Source organism: Boleophthalmus pectinirostris, unplaced genomic scaffold, assembly GCF_026225935.1.
Source record: "Boleophthalmus pectinirostris isolate CB_2022bp ecotype Guang Dong unplaced genomic scaffold, ASM2622593v1 HiC_scaffold_5, whole genome shotgun sequence".
NCBI classification, from domain to species: domain Eukaryota; kingdom Metazoa; phylum Chordata; class Actinopteri; order Gobiiformes; family Gobiidae; genus Boleophthalmus; species Boleophthalmus pectinirostris.
In genome coordinates this window covers 17674750-17692199 of record NW_026571404.1, presented here as the reverse complement: position 1 = coordinate 17692199, position 17450 = coordinate 17674750, and the positions used below count along the sequence as shown (strand labels likewise).

General features: G+C 38.0%; 1 protein-coding gene across 2 annotated transcripts in view; it reads right to left on the bottom strand.

Annotated features, from left to right (window-relative positions):
- The window catches only part of macrod2 (mono-ADP ribosylhydrolase 2), a 676928-nt gene that overhangs the window by 542215 nt on the left and 117263 nt on the right, over positions 1-17450 (bottom strand). For both annotated transcript variants that reach the window (XM_020921400.2, XM_055162427.1), the window contains exon 4: positions 6338-6367. In XM_020921400.2, coding sequence (XP_020777059.1) covers positions 6338-6367 — 30 coding nt within the window. The remainder of the gene's footprint in view (positions 1-6337; positions 6368-17450) is intronic.

The following is a 17450-nucleotide window of genomic DNA, read 5'->3' as shown; positions in this document are numbered from 1 at the left end:
CATTTGGCAAAGCTATTATCCCACATCATTGTTATTTCTTCTATGTATGCGGAAGTCCCAGAGAGACTAGCATGTCTAGCATAGATAACTGGGCTATTTTGGTTAACCCATTTGTGTACACAATACTGAAGACATACAACTAAAGAACGATTCCCACAAGTGATTTCTAAGGAATTAATAGAGTCTGGGAGTCTTTGTCTTTTTAAATTAATGCTAGCTCTGTGCTCTTTTCTCTGAACTGGGGGCTTTTAGACTTTCACTTTAATTGTTCACGCTCCAGAAGTGGGTTACCTTAAAAAGTCCTAGTCTGTCTATTGTCTATTCAGCAAAGATCATACCATTTATCCAGATATGGGACCATCTGAATACATGGCAAAACCTCTTCATATTGCATTATACTACATGTTACAAATAAAAATACTTCTTAAGCATCTTGAGTTAGCTCCCTAAATGACTTGAACAAAGGCCGATGCAGCAGTCCTGCCCACAGCACAGAACCTCACAGGGCTCAGGTGTGGAGGCCCGTGTGATGGATGAGGGGGCTGTGGAGCTGCCCCTCAGTCCAGCCCTGAAAAGACATTTGGGAGATAAGCAGAGGCCTGAGTGAGCGCCCCTCTCCTCCAACATCAATCCTCACTGCCACCGCGGAAGGAGGTCCTCACACGCCAAACCACACACCGAGCAGCAGAGTTACCGCTTTGGAAAGAAAACATCCTTGAGTGATAAAGACATTGTGAGATAAGGTCATGTTCAGGCCTGTTCAGATTTAGAAATAAAACGTACAGAGATTTATTTTGGGATGAATACTGCAGTTCATCTTTGATCTTGGTAATCTCCTCCTATGCAATATCGGAACTAGATTTGCCAATAAGGTACACCACGTATTTTGTATCTCGTATTATAGGTAGGAAAATGCTAAAAAGAATTAAAAGGCCTATATTATGCTACTTTATGATCATAATGTTGTTTCCAAAATCAAAAACATACCTAGAGTTGTGTTTTGTTTCAAGAAAGAAAGAAGAAATGATGAAGCATTGCTCACATGAATGTCATTATTTCTCCACTGCATTACATTAGGGATTACATTAACTATTTTAATAAAATTTTGGCATGTGTGGTCCTTTTTAGTGAAATGACCTTGTACGCCATTTAACAGTGAAGGGTGGCTTTGAGCTAATAACGAAAAAAGTCTTCAATTATAATTTCTCAGGAGATAATTGGCACAGCTGCAGGTCCCAAACAAAGATTTTCTTCTAAGCCAGTGGTTTTGAAACTTTCCACTTTTTACTCCCGGTACCACCTAAAAAAACATTTAGCATTCTGAATACTACCAGATCTAATCCTGGACTAAATCAGGTATATATTAAGGCTAAAGCAGGTCTACAATGAGGCTTAACAATGGATAAATTACAGTAGCCCTAAATAATACTTTCATTTTAAATATTTGTCTCTAAATAAAATAAGAGCCCTGTGCACAATTATACTGAATTATCATTCAATACATGATAGATGGAAAATATACTGTACATTTTACGGGTCTATATTTATCGTGTGTACATTTTCTTTGCACCATTTGGAAATTAATAGTTATTTTTGGCTATACGGTAAGATTTGAGCCATAGAAGGTTGAATTAATCAATACTGTGACTCATTACAGATGCAAACTAAGTACTAAAGGGTTTCATTCTGCTGTTCATTTATTGCAGCTCATGTGTTTAAGAAAAAAAACAAAAACAACTATCAGTACTACAAACTTGTTAAGTGTGCTCTTGGGTTATTGTGTCAGTGACATAATACAATTCTAAACAATGACATTAAGTGACACAAAATCTGGCGCTTAGATGTTGACAAGCTATAAACTCGACTCAATTTTGCTGCCGTTGAGCTGAAGTAGAGCAATCCAACCCAGACATCTATTATTAGTTCAAGAAGAACCTGGGTCTACATCAGCAAAGTGGAGAACTGGTGGTTTGCCACAAAATAACAATAATGGAAACATAATAGCACAGAAAATTGGTTCATGCATTTCTCCCGACGACGCAAATCAATACAGAGTTGACTTCAGCCGATTGGAAGGTGGTTAGGAATCCGCCGTAGCACAGCCTGGTTATGAAGACGCATGTTAGCGACCTCTGACCTCAATCAGCGGAGTGCTTGTGGTGGTGCGGGGCTAAGGGCCTCTCCTGTTCTCTGATAAGGAGAGGGCTACGATGAAACGCTGTGGGAAAGTCTGTCCATGTCTTTTGTGTCCAGGCACATGAGAGCTACTCCAGGCAATGTGATTAGACGAGTTATTCAGTCCTGGTGTTTATTGAAATTGGTTACCAAAGTGTGTGAGATGTTTTTGAGCCTAACTTTAACTAGCCTAAAGCATGCTTTACTCCAGAGTTTAAGTCCCAAAAGCCAAAAAATGCGTAATGAAGACAAAAACATATATAATTCGCACTGGACTATAAAGTGCACTTTTTGGGGGAAATTTATTTTATAAAACCAGAGACTAGGAACCGACATTTCATCTTGAAAGGCAAGTTATAGTAATAACAAAAGAATAGGTGAACAACAGGCAATTAACATAACATATGAACAGTCACTCAGATAACTATAGCATAATCAAGTTTACCAAACTCTCCATCTCACACCAAATCACTAAATCCATTGAATTCTTCATCCTCAGTGTCACTTCTGAGCAACTAAACAACCTCTGGAGGTAAACATCTGCGTAGCTGTCATCAGACTCAGCATCAGTTCCAGTTAGAATTATTCCGGCCTTTCTAAATCCCGACAGGATGGTTTCGGTTGTCACTGAAATCCGTTCTTTGTCGATCCATCCAGTGACTTCCAGTAAAGTTGCATGGCACATCCGCCCAGTTACCATGAAGCTGTGTTCTTCATCCCCGCCTTCTGCCAGTCCTTCACAAGTTTCTCACTCACTCCAAACTTTCTTTCTGCTGCTCGATTACTGTTTTTGGCTGGATATTTCGCTACTTGCAGCAGGACACATGTAGGAGACATGCGCAATATAGCCAAGAGACAGTGGCGCAAGAGTAATAGGAGTAGCAGATACTGACACACAAGCCAAAAGCCTCTCGCGGCTGTCAGTGTGAAAATTTTAATATATAAGTTGCACCGGAGTATAAGTTGCAGGACCACCCAAACCATGAAAAAAAGTGTGACTTATGGTCCAAAAAATATGATACACCATTTTCTGATCCATGTTATGATGTTGTTTCCTTATCACACACAGACCTGGAGTTGTGTTTTGTTTCATTCACACATGGTTAAAACACAAACCTGCATATTTAAGCTGCATTCTTCTCTCAAACAGAAAACACTCTGTTCCACCTTGTGATGCCATGTAGTAATACTGTGTTTTTAACCTCCCTGCACTTCCACTAAAATTGCCAATTTTTACAGAACAAAAGGTGAAATGTGATGAAAAGGTAGTTTTCCAGTTAACAGCTGCAAGGTGGAACAGAGCATGTTGAGTTTTGAGATGCAGACACACCAGTAATAAAGTGTTACTTAAACATGTGTGAATGAAACAAAACACAACTCTGGGTATGTTTTTGAGGAGGTAACAAAATTCTAACATGGCGAAAAGCTCACAAGAGTCAACTTTATGTAATATAGGACTTTAACAATGCATTTATTTTTTGCCATTTGGGGTTCTTCTGTTAGAGTCCAGGATCCCACAGCCTTTTTCCTGAGTCCCTTCTCAGCCCTCCACACCACGGCTTTCTTGTACTACTTTACTTGCCACGTTAAAAGCTGCCATTAATAAAAAGGTGCCAAAAGTCCCAAAAAACTGTCAAAGCCAAGTAATAGAAAATAGGGCCAATAAGGTACAAGTGGAAAATGCCAATACGTACGTGAAGAAACAACTTTTATGAGAAGAAAAGTTATGTTAATAGAAACAAGCTGATATTAGGTCTGCCACAACACTTACTATATAGAGTTACTGTTCAATATATGACAGATGGAACAATATTTTTTTATGTCAGTATTTATCATCTGTACATACAGGGAAATGTATGGTTATTTTTGGGCTGTATGATAAGATTTGAGTGGTAGAAGGCTGAATTAATAACTATGACTTTATGATTAGTTTGATGAGATGCAAACTAAGTACTAACTTAATTCTGCTGATTAATTATTGAATTTTTTTTACATTTACAATATTTTTTTGTGGTATAAATGTTGTCTTGCACTGTAAAACCCAACAAATTTGGACTACTCAAACAAATTGATGATGAACTAATGACACTGAAAATTTTGAGAACAAAAACTGCTGCTTTTGAGTTAACAAACTTAGAGTATGTATTACTTACAGACAGACAAAGTTATGTACTATAAGGTTAATTTTGTAGGGTAACAAACTGTCTATATTTAAGTAGTCCATACCCTAAAAGTTTAAGTAGTTTGTAATTAATATTTTTCATATTTTTCAACATAACTAGTACACAAAACTTAAAACTTTTTGGTGCCTTCAATACAAAATGTTTAACTGTAACCAGTACTGACTCAGTTTTTTAATAAATGTACATGCATTATTATTATTACATAAACAGACTGAAGCATGCACATTTTTGAACTATGTTAAATTTTTATTGCCCAACTGCATAAACTTCAGTAAAGAGCTAGTACAATGTAGGATGTCAATAGAAATTTAACTGAAACACTGTTTTACAGGAAAAAAAAATCAGTGCCCTTGATTACCCATTTAAATAGGCATTAATGGATGAATATGTAGCAAAAATTTGTTTCAACATTATTGATTATTATCTATAATTTCAGCAATATATCATGTTTCAAAATGTGTTATCATGACAGACCTAGTTGATATTTCACATGACCACACTAATCCACTGTTTATTCACGACAAATTACTCAAACTGAATGATTTGATTCTGTACCAAACTGCACAAGTAATGCACAAAGCTAAAAATAAGCACTTACCAAAAAATATCCAACTACTTTTTTGTGAAAGGGAAGGAAACTATAACTTGAGAGCTTTTTGAATTTTAAAATGCCTCATGCTCGAACGACAAGAAAAACTGTTTGTGTCTCTTGTTTGTGGTGTAAAAATATGGAACAACTTGAAAATAGAATTAAAACTTTGTTCAAATATACATGTATTCAAAAGGGCAGTTAAAAATGTATTATTTCAAAATACTGTGCTGAAGAAATTAGTGCTTAGTGTATATGTGTGCATGTATATGTATGTGTATGTATATGTATATATATGTGTGTGTGTGTGTGTGTGTATGTGTGTATATATATATATATATATATATATATATATATATATATATATATATATATATATATATATATTATATATATATATATATATAGTATATATATATATATATATATATATATATATATATATATAGGTATATATATATATATATATATATATGTATATATATATATATATATATATTATATATAGTATATATATGTGTATATGATGTGTACTATATCTGTGTACATAATATACATATATTTGTTGTTGTTGTTAGATGTGTAATGCAATGCGGGTACTGTGCAATTATTGCTTATATTGTACAGGAAATGAGAAGTCTCTATGTGTTCTTTGTTAATTTGGGATGGTAGGAAAAAAAAAGTAAATTACTTCCTCTCACTCCTTTTTCAGACACAAGGAAAATTCGGCGTAACTTTTATTTTCTCTGTTATTATAGAATAGAAATATTTACTTTTTGTGTTATATCTATGTATTTATGTTTTTTATTTATGTTCTTTGTATTGCTGTCCGAATAAACATTCATATATTAATTCATTCATTCACAACTTCTGCTATTACTAATCTACTAACTCTTGCATGTATCTATAGCTGGACTATCGTGCAATAAGGATCACACCACATTGCCAGAAGTAAAGTCATGTCAAATGTTCAAACCAGATCTAATGCGAAAAATCCAAAGCATAGCAGCTCCTTTAACATTCTTTAACTAGGGGTAAAATACATTTCTTCCCATATCTGAGCCTTGCAAAAATGATTATTTCAATCACGTCACAGTAAAAGTCCAATTTGAGCTGGGGACAATAGTGAGTCTGGGCAGCTCCCGACCCTTTACTTCCTCTGTAGCTTTGATGATAATATTCTTGGGCAGAGAGCTCAAATAATGACCAGTTTCTCTGCTCAGTGCACTAATGTTTTGGCCACTAAGACACTTGCGGCAAATATACACTTAGCCTGTCATAAAGCAGCGGACAAGTCTGCCATATGCAATTTCACAAGTGTGAGTTTAACTGTTTTAATGTCAAGAGTGAACAATGAGAGGCTTTAGTGGATAAAAAAGCATGTACTCACCTCCCCCTCCTCCCAGAAGACTGGAGTTTGCTGAAAAAGGAGAAGAAAAAAAATCTGTCAATACACATCATTTAATAAAGTCAGCAATAACATCATTTTCCACAATGCAAGTATTGACAAAATGATCTATGTCCCACAGAATTGTTTTTGATATTTCGCAAAATGCAGTCACAATCATTGCGTTTTGACAGAGCTTTACTTCTGAATAACTACCATCTGATATCTGGCTGCTCATTTTTTACATTTTCTATCTGTGAATGACAAAATTGATCATCGAAGCGAGTGGCTGCCAGTAACGTTTTTTCCCCACCAACTTGGCAACGCCGTGTGCGATTCACTCAGCAGCTAATTTCAATATTCACTTCTTGGCTGATTTCTTCCTTGGCAACACGACAGAGGTTATGCTCAATAAAACATGTGGTTCATTAAACGCAATTAACAGTGGCCCGCAGTGTGATGCATTTGTATCTGCTCCTCACATAAAGAGCCTGCTTCTGCTCAGTGACGAGGCGCTTTTTAATTCAGATTTTTACAACTTGAGCACAGTGAAAAGGGGCGCAGGCTTGTGCTAACAGATGTGCATTACCATTTCTCATTGGTTTGAAGCATTCTCTACAGTTGCAGTTATTCTCAATCAAGAACCGTGTCAGTGAAGCATAAGTCTATACAAATGCACCTTGACAAATGATAAATTGTTTTATTTTGATTCCAAACCTAAAATAAGCAGTCAGATTAGAAGCGCTAAGACACGCTCATCTGTTCCAAGCTTTTTTGTTGCATTAGTGGATAACTATATGCAAATTACGCAACAATGCCCAAAAAATGTATGCCTTTTTGTATTTAACACTGAAGAATAGAGACATGGAGAAAGATTCAAAGGCCTGTCACGATAATTACCATATCAACATCATTCAGTATATGCAAGCGGAACAATACATTCTCTGGGTCAATATTTATTATGTGCACATTTTGTTTGCAAAAATGGGGAGATTTTGGGTGTTTTGTTGCAATATGATAAGATTTGAGCTTCACTCTGTTATTTGCACTGTTGGGCAAGTTACTTCAAAACTGTAATATGTTATTTATTACTGGTTATTGTCATTTCAAAGCAATTAATTACATTACAATATTACTGTATTTAAAATTTAAAGCATTACATAACTATTGCAGCACTTTTAAGTTACTCTCACCAAAATAATTGTCAAATAACAATCAGTGAGCGAAGATGCTGAACTTTTGCGCCGTATATGGGCTGAACCGAGGACTGAACCAGGAGGATCAAACCAGGACTAAACCAGGACTAAACCGGGTCTAAACCAGGACTAAACCAGGACTGAACCAGAGTTGAACCAGGACTAAACCAGGTCTAAACCAGGACTCAACCGAGGACTGAACCAGGACTGAACCAGCACTAAACCGGGTCTAATCTAGGATTAAACCAGGACTAAACCAGAGCTGAACCAGGTCTAAACCAGGGCTAAACCAGAACTGAACCAGAACTGAACCAGAGCTAAACCAGGACTAAACCAGAACTAATCCAGAGCTGAACCAGGACTGAACGAGTTATTGTGTCAGTGGCATAAAGTAGTCCCAATTAGTCATCATTTATTGCAGTATTTCTCTTAAACAATATACTGTATCATGCTTCAATTTGTTGACAGGCCCATTTCTTTACAATAATAGTTGAATTCATGATTATCATTAGTTACACAGGATAAATTAAATGCAAGTGCAGCTAGAAAATATCCTGAACCTTCAAATGAGCTTTAATTCTATCAAACTACTCTCTGATTTGGGGTAGACTTCCAAATTTAAGTCTTGTTCACTTTTGACCAATTTAGACCAATTTAGTTTTCGCTGGTAGACACCAACATGTATGTTTCAAGTACTCAAACTCAGCTGCAATTTGAGCTTCCAATATTCCACACAGAGACACAGTGAGACATGCCTTTTAATACTGTGCAGCCCTTATTACATGTAATTGCAAGATCCCAATATAACAACCATCTGCCTGCACCACACTTCAAAAAATGGAGTAATAAATGCAACATAATTTTAATGGTCTTATGTCCCCACTATCATTAGCAGCTCGCGCCATTAAAATCGTATTATTTCTTGAAACATTTGGTGGATAATAACAGCTATGCGGTTGAGAAAAAGCATTATGGTTATGGCGAAACGGCTTTATGGTTAATATTTTTGAATGGGGGACTCTCACATCCAGTACCTTCCAGTGTCACCAATATCGCTCTGCCCATTGTCCCCATCTGGAGCAGTGCACATTTGAGTGGCCGACGGGACAAAGAAAGCTCTCTCTCGGCAGAATTTGTTTAATCAAAAGCCCTTTGTTATGCATGTGAGCAAAGTCTATGGGCAGAACATACAGGCAGGAAAAACAAGCCATGTAAAAGGGGTGTACTGACAATCTACTGTCATGTTTACAATAGCACCTCTCTAGGTTGTTCTGTGATGAGAAAGACACTCGCGCTCCCGACGCCTTTGTTTAGCTCTGGAATCTGTCAACTATCAACAGCGCGCACAGGGCTGGGTGAGGGGATAGGAGCACTTCTGATAAAAGGGGCACACATCTACACAAAGCCAATATATTATGCAGGTTATGAGCATAATATACTGCATTACATGTATGGCACAGGCTAGAGATACAGGCTTATACTTTATTAGAGTTGCAAAGACAGGAAGAGCCCAAGGAACATACAGGGAATTCATGGTTTGTAATGAAAGTTTTCAGTCATGTAAAATTGTATAAAATAAACTGAGGACTGAACCAGGACTAAACCGGGTCTAAACTAGGATTAAACCAGAACTGAACCAGGACTAAACCAGGTCTAAACTAGGATTAAACTAGGACTAAACCAGGACTGAACCAGGACTAAATCGAGTCTGAACCAGGACTAAACCAGGAATGAACCAGAACTGAACCAGGATGAAACCAGGACTAAACCAGGTCTTAACCAGGACTGAACCAGGACTAAACCAGAACTAAACCAGAGCTGAACCAGGACTGAACCAGGACTAAACTAGGACTAAACCAAAGCTGAACCAGGATGAAACCAGGTCTAAACCAGGACTGAACTGAGGACTGAACCAGGAAGACTGAAACAGGACTAAACCAGGTCTAAACCAGAGCTGACCCAGAGCTGAACCAGGCCTAAACTAGGACTAAACCAGAGCTGAACCAGGACTAAACCAGTTATTGTGTCAGTGGCATAAAGTAGTAAAATTGTATATAAAAATGTGTATATAAAAAATTTCTTTTAGGCTTAAAACTGTATTTTTTTGGTTATTATAATTTTTTTTTTGTAATTTTCAAAGCACAACTGCAGTGTATTTCATTACTGGTAATGAATATGCTAATTGTGCAGCCAGTTTTATGACAGCACAGCGCACTTCAGTAGTTATGTGATATTTCAGAAGTCATATTTTCATTTTCATCTTTTCATATCAGTCTTGAGTGAGTGCATAAAAGTGTTTCTCAAAAATCTGTACTGTACAAAAAAGTAACAGTTTGAAAACCAGTTCAAAACAAACTACTGTGCTTCTAGTTCCTCGCAGTCTATCATCTTAGTCCTGTCTCCTGGAGAGAAATCCTATTAAAACACTGGGGCTTAATTACCTGACATTATGGAAATGCATACCTGAGGGGGGCGCTTCATTTACCCCACACTAATCAGACACAGGAGATGTACTTGGTAATCAGACTAACACAAGTCTCGGGATGAGTGACTGGGACGAGTGGGCTGAGCTGGTAGGCCTGGTGAACATCACGTTGAGATTTCGGGGGTTAAGACACTTTGTAATCACATGTAACTGGGTGGGATCTTGGCAATAGCAGCAATGGCCCACTGGGAGATGAAGACAGCGCCACGGGAGTTTCAAGTTTTTCGTTTGCATGATGAATTTTAAAATAAGCAGGGATCAACACGGTGCTTTGTGCATTTTCATTTTCACTCATGATCAGAACGTCATTAAAATGTTTTGGCAGTTTATTTTATAGCCCACTGCGCTGCCTGTGCATACAAATACCAAACCAACAGTGTCAGTGCACTTAGCCCACAGCCACACATCACACAAGACATTACGATCCCTAAATGGATGATGACAACTTGGAGGCGCTTCTTGAAAACAGCTGGTAACACTCCCTTTCCAGCAAATGTAGTTCAGGCCTGGTGATTAACCCAGTTTGTAGTCAGGCCAACAAGAACGGCAGGAGCACACACACTGCTACTCAAGTCCAGTTTATACACAATATTTTCCCTATTAAGAGGTATATTGATCAAAATAATGGTCTCTAAAGATTAAATAAGTGAATTATGAGGGCAGGACCACTGAAAGATATGACTGTAATTCACAACAACAAGTTAAAAGTGCACTAAACAACTTTGCATCACCTGTTTGTTTTACTAGAATGCTTCAGAATGTCCACAGTATAGCATTAAGCACATCTATCTCCGTGGAAACAAGCAGCTGATGCCCCTAGGCCAATCAGTAGTCATGTTTTTGAAGGTATTTTTGAGCAGCGTAAGGTGACATATCCTCCAGTCAGTGTTGGGAAGGTGACTTTTAAAATGTATTCCCCTACAGATTACAGATTACATACCCCAAAATGTAGTTTGTAACGTAATCCATTAAATTACTTAACGTGAGTAATGTAATCTGAACACTTTGGATTACTTGATATTGTCATGCTTTTTGAAACTACGTGAATGTAGCGACCAAATCCTGAAAATTCTTGTTTGTTTTCTTCAAATTGTTTGTTGAGCCCAAGTCTTTATGAACAGGTAACTGTTTACTGTAGAGGAGCAAAGACGAGTAAATCTTAATATAAGAAATTGTATCTGCTAAAAGACAATAAAAAGACCAGTCTTTCCTTAACCATATTAAAAATGTTATTGATAGAGAAATTATTTCTATATGAGATCACTGCTGCTTTAAATTATGTCCATCCTACTGTTAGTGTCATATTGCTTAGACCTGGTTTAGTCCTGGTTTAGTCCTGGTTTAGTCCTGGTTTAGTCCTGGTTTAGTCCTGGTTTTAGTCCTGGTTTTAGTCCTGGTTTAGTCCTGGTTAAGTCCTGGTTTTAGTCCAGGTTTTAGTCTTGGTTTAGTCCTGGTTTTAGTCCTGGTTTAGTCCTGGTTTTAGTCTTGGTTTAGTCCTGGTGTAGTCCTGATTTAGTCCTGGTTTAGTCCTGGTTAAGTGCTGGTTTAGTCCTGATTTTAGTCTTGGTTTAGTCCTGGTTTAGTCCTGATTTAGTGCTGATTCTGTCCTGGTTTAGTCCAAAATGTGAAAACAGGACAATACCGCCATGTAATCCATTTATTTCAACAAAGTAACTGTAATCCAATTACCACTCACTGAAACAGTAACTGTAACTGAATACAGTTACTCATATTTGTACTCTGATTATGTAACTCTGGTACATGTAATCTGTTACTCCCCAACACTGCCTCCAGTAGTAGAACCTCAACCTTACCTTTAGGCTAGACCAGCATACAATACTGCGTATACATGTACATTATTATCCCAGTTATGATCGAGTTTTTTTTGAGTATCCCGGTTTCGTCATGGTGCATCCTGGTTTCAGTATCCCAAATAAGGCTTTATCCTGGTTATGAGAAACCGGGATACTGTAGCTGGGATATTCCAATAACATAAAGTTGAGTGTGCATGCGTCCCAAAGACAAACACATCTTTTCATCACAACGGTAGCCAACATAATAAAGTGACCAACATAAATAAAGTGACCATAACTGAGCAAAATGTTAAATAAAGAGCTGTGCTAAACCTGCGTATGATCTCTGAAAAGTTTAACATCTCCAACTCGATACACACAGAACAGACTCACCATCAGCAGCACATCCCTCTGTCACAAAGAGAACACTCATATTCCACTGGGTCATGTACTTTAGTTTGACAGAAGCTGATCACTTCAGCGCACACAGAAAGAGTTGGAGTTTTTTCAGCATCTTATAGTTTATGCAAATGAGCCATGTGGTTTTAAGTTTCGTTTCTGTAAAAGTAAACAAATGTGCGCAAAGCTGAATTATATTGTCAAAGAGGCTGATGTGGCTCTATAGTGGTTCTGGTTTATATGTTGTAAAATGTAGTTTATTTCTATAGAGGATTTTAATTAATAATCTGCTGCAGTGTAAAACTTGTACAACAGTGTGTGGAAACATTCAATTTGACCTGTGCAGTGGACTGTCGGGTACCTCATAGCTCCTTACTGCTGGTTAGGGACCGCTCAAGCTTCCTATGTTAAAGGAGCTCATGGTTGTTTGTATTTTTCCTGGTTTATTAAACATATAATTTTTGCCCTTGCACATTTGTAAGATTATGTCAAGAAACCAGGATAGTACATTTGATCATGTGCACAGGGATATGAGTATCCTGGTTTCTCAGTGGGCGTGTATATGCAGTATCCCGGATACTGCAATAACCGGGATACTGATGTGTATGTATACGCACTCATTGTCGAATATCTTATGGAGTGTATACTTTTGTTTATCCTCAGACAGTTTTAAGTATATGCGTCACAAAATACATTTACAGGCAGTTTTAGCAACATCAACCCAATCATGCATATTTAATATCGTGAGTATTAATTATAAACCCTGTAGCTCTCTTCTCTGCTCTGAGCCAGTCTGCAGTTTTGTGGGGGATCTACACATTTGCTCCTTTAGGGATGCAGTTGGAGCGCTAACAATTAGCAATATCAGAGGCCATTAGTTCTGTCTTCTCCAGCAGCTGAGCGCCCAGATGCACGGCGGCCTTTTAAAATCCATGTTTAATAGGTTTTGGACTTTACAGCAGCAAGTCTCATCCTCGTTTTAGTGCCGAGAACCTCCCAAAGGCCCTGCATGATCAATGTTTGTTCAAGGGCATCGCCGACCTCCTCTGCTCCACTAAAACAGCCCTGACATGACAACATTAGCTTAAATACCTCAGCGGTCCAGAGGCGTGAATATTTTACAACACTCAAATGTTTCTGTAGCACCCAAGGTACACCTACAAGGTTTGCTGGCCAATTTAATATAAAAAACGAAGTAAGGCCAAGAGAGAAGGTAGTACTAGGCTCGGAAAATGAGAACAGATAAAACAAAAAAGGTACAGCAGTCAAACTTATCTGTCCACTTATTTTAGGTTTACCACCATTATTTTATTTTTTTATTGCTCTATTCGGTTTGTCCCTAAGGTTTTTAAAGTAGATTTATTATAAACAAATTACTTTTAACAATGCTACAATTGTTTTCTCTTCTCATTTACCCACTTGAAGTTACATTTACTGTACTGTGAAGAGAAAGACAGGACTTTTCGATCAGAAGTTAGCAGGTTTTTTTTTTTTATAAAGTTGTTTTAGATCTGATTGTCCAAAATTTAAACTCATGTGTCATAGATTATAACCACACAGCAAGCCTAATATGTCTTATTTAAGATTAGGCTATGCTGTCGAAGTCATTTTGGGCACGAATCAAACAATTTTGCTTAAAGATGCCACTAAGAAACAAGCAGGTGATTAGACCCCCAACCCAAAAAATTACTGTCATTACTCTGCTTGAAATGTTCCATAGAATGACATAAAAAAGCTCTATCTTACATTTATTAAGTTACAGGTAGCTTTATATCTCAAAAATACTTAGAAACAGGCATTCTGACTGTGAGCGAGGTCGCCTTTCCACAGATCTGACCTGTAACTACTGTCTTTTCCGGACTATTAGACACGCTCTTAAGCCTCTAACCCAATCAAAAAACGACCACGTGCCCCGCAATCCAGAGTACCCCATACACAAATCCACTCGGGTTTCCCAGCACGACTTCAGTAAACTACAAAGCCGCACCACCCGCTGCGCACGCAAACACACACGGAGCAGACAGCGACCGCAGCGAAAAACACCAGCAGCCACACTCATCACTTCACGCGGACGAGGAACGGAACGGAGGAACGGACCGAAAAAGCGAGTCCAATGTGCCACTCTGAGCCACAACTGAACAACTGAGTCACTGCGAACACGCCAACAATCCAGCGGTCCCAGACAGCACCCTCCCTACGTGCCACAATTGAACAAAACAAAGTCCGAGTGACCAATCGAACTGTTGTGTTTCGTTTAAAGTCCAGTGCGGTTTATTTGTGAAAAAAGTTCAAAAATAGACCATTTAATGACAGTGCACCTTATAATCCAGAGCACCTAATAGCCCGTAAAGTACGGTAGATAGAAAGGCGTAATACCATACCCATTCCAAAAAAATCCAGACAAAGCAATAGCATCTCCATGGCGAAAAGTATCTGACTCGCCCTCGATCAGAAAAGTTCCTCAGTGCACCTTTAAGTATATGCTAACTGCTTTTCTGGTCTCTGAGCCTTGGACGGAATAAATGCTGACCAGTAAGTCTGCCAACTCTGAGACACTGACAGTCAATCAGATTTAATAGAACAAGTGCATTTAAGATTATTTTCAAAGCAAAAATGGACCTCCACAGTTCCAGTAACACTAGACCATAATAACGCGGTTGCCCTAAATACCTGAGTGGTGTTTAAGCATGCATTGTGGAGAGTACCCCGATGTTTTCTCAGCTCTCAAGGTTCTTCAGTTTGTAATGGCCCATTTACTAAGAAAAGAAGTATAAGGCCTAATGTTCCAGCTATAAGGTTCTTGGCCACAGATAGTCCTTCCACCATTGAGCACAACATGGATCATAAATCTGTGTGGAGGGCTCCCCTGACTGCCCCGAGATGGCAGGTCATTAGGAGCTGCCGGTGCACGCAGTGTTAGGCCTCCCCATCAAACACATGCCTGCACTGTCACTACGGCAACGCCCACTTCCTGCCCGACCTCTGAACTCTGAACCCCTACATCAGGCTTGTGTTTTCTTCAGCCAATGGCATCGCAGCAGAGGCACCGGTGTGTATTTTCACAGAGGAGACGTATCGATAACGGAGCTGGAGACCGTGACAGCTCCAGTTTATGGTTCGTGTCAAAGGCTAGAAAAGGCATAAATAGTTAAAACGGGAATGCTAGCTTCCACTCTCATAGATTTGAAAAGGATTTATGTAAAACTGGTCAAAGTAAACAGCCAGGACCAGGGTCACATGTTTAGTGTAAGAGCAAATCCTATAGGATTACTGGTTCTTAAAACTGTTGAACTTCATGGCTACCACTTTTTTCTCCTCCACTGTAGTTAGATGGTCTTCAGGACTTCAACCTAAGTTCTGACTTTGTCTAGGTTTAGTTTTAACATGCCATTTTTTCTTGTCCAAGCTGCTTTAGTTCATATTTGGTTTAATATGATAAGTCCTAATTACATTCTTAGGTGTGTTTTCTCTGTATCAGTGCAACTACAATATTAAGTCTATAGTTATCAAAGTTGGGCAAGTTACTTCAAAACTGTTATGTGTTATTTATTACTTGTTACTGTCATTTCAAAGTAATTTGTTACATTACAATATTACTAATATTAATATTAAAAGTTATTCTTACCGAAATGACAATCAGCGAGAGAAGATGCCAGATTTTTGCGCCGTACATGGACTAAACCAGGTCTAAACCAGGACTAATCCAGGATTAATCCAGGACTAAACCAGGTCTAAACCAGGACTAAAACCAGGACTAATCCAGGACTAATCCATGACTAAACCAGGACTAAACCAGGTCTAAACCAGGACTAAACCAGGTCTAAACCAGGTCTAAACCAGGACTAAACCAGGACTAAACCAGGACTAAACCAGGACTAAACTAGGACTTCCCTTTAACGCCTTACATTACTGCGTTACAGCAAAAAGCAATGCATTACAGTAATTTGTTACTTTTATAACGCACCCCAACACTGATAACAATCAATAATCACTTCTAAAAATAGCTCAATATTGATACTGGATAAAAGGTCCGATACTGTACCTGATTTGCAATTCTATTAAAATATGAATGTTCTTTTCAATATACAATAATAGATGTTTAGTTTATGATATACTGTGGTTTTATCCTCGTTCTGATATTCTAAACCTTCACAAAAAGATGGCATTTTTTTATAGCTGAAATGGGTGTTTTAGTACTAGTCCAACTTTGACCAAACTAAAGCATTATATTTGTCATAACCATTACCATTATCATACCATTTTTTGGCTTACTCTGTTAAATATAGTGTCTAGAGTAAATCATACATTATCTGAGGTGGCACTTGGTGTACAACCTTTGAAAACTGCATACCTAAGTCATCATATTATTATTATGGGAAGAGGCTGGGCATGACCACAAAACCGCAAAGCAGTAAAAATATCTAGTTTGGACGTTATGTGGTACTCTGAGTGAACCTCTTAAACACTTCAAATACACACTAGCTTTATCCTCCCTGGCCCCTCGCAAACTCCCCAATAAGCCCAGAGGTTAATAGTAAACTCGGCTGTGGCTGGGGGATAGAAGGGGCACTACGGAAACCAATACAAAAATAATAATAATAAAGTTTGAGGGCTCTGGATAGCTACTCTCTTGCAAATAGAGATAGCGGTGGGTAACATTATATAATTTGATCTATACGTCAATAAAGGTAAAAGTTTCAGGTTTAAAAGTATGAATAAAATATCACGATAAACTCAGTATAGATCTAAACCAGAGAATGCCCAGTCTTGTTTGATCTTATAAGCTAAGCAGCGTTGGGCCTGGTTAGTATTTGGATTTGACACTGCTAAGAATACCAGGTGTCATAATGGGGCAGTAGCGCTCTAGTGCAGAGGTCTTCAGCGTTTTCAAGCCAGGGACCCCCAAACTGATAGAGAGCTGGAGCAGGGACCCCTTACAGTGTTGGGAAGGTGATTTTTAAAATGTATTCCCCTACAGGTTACAGATTACATAGCCCAGAATGTAGTTTGTAATGGAATCCATTAAATTAGAAAGTGAGTAACGTAATCTGAATACTTTGGATTACTTGATTTGCTGTAGAGAAGCAAAGACGAGGAAATCTTCACATAAGAAATTTTATCTGCTAAAAGAAAATAAAAAGTCCAGACTTTACTTAACCAAATTAAAAATATTATTGATTGATTATTGATAGAAGAGGAGGAGACACGGTCCACACAGCACAGTTTATTCCTGTTAAATCCTG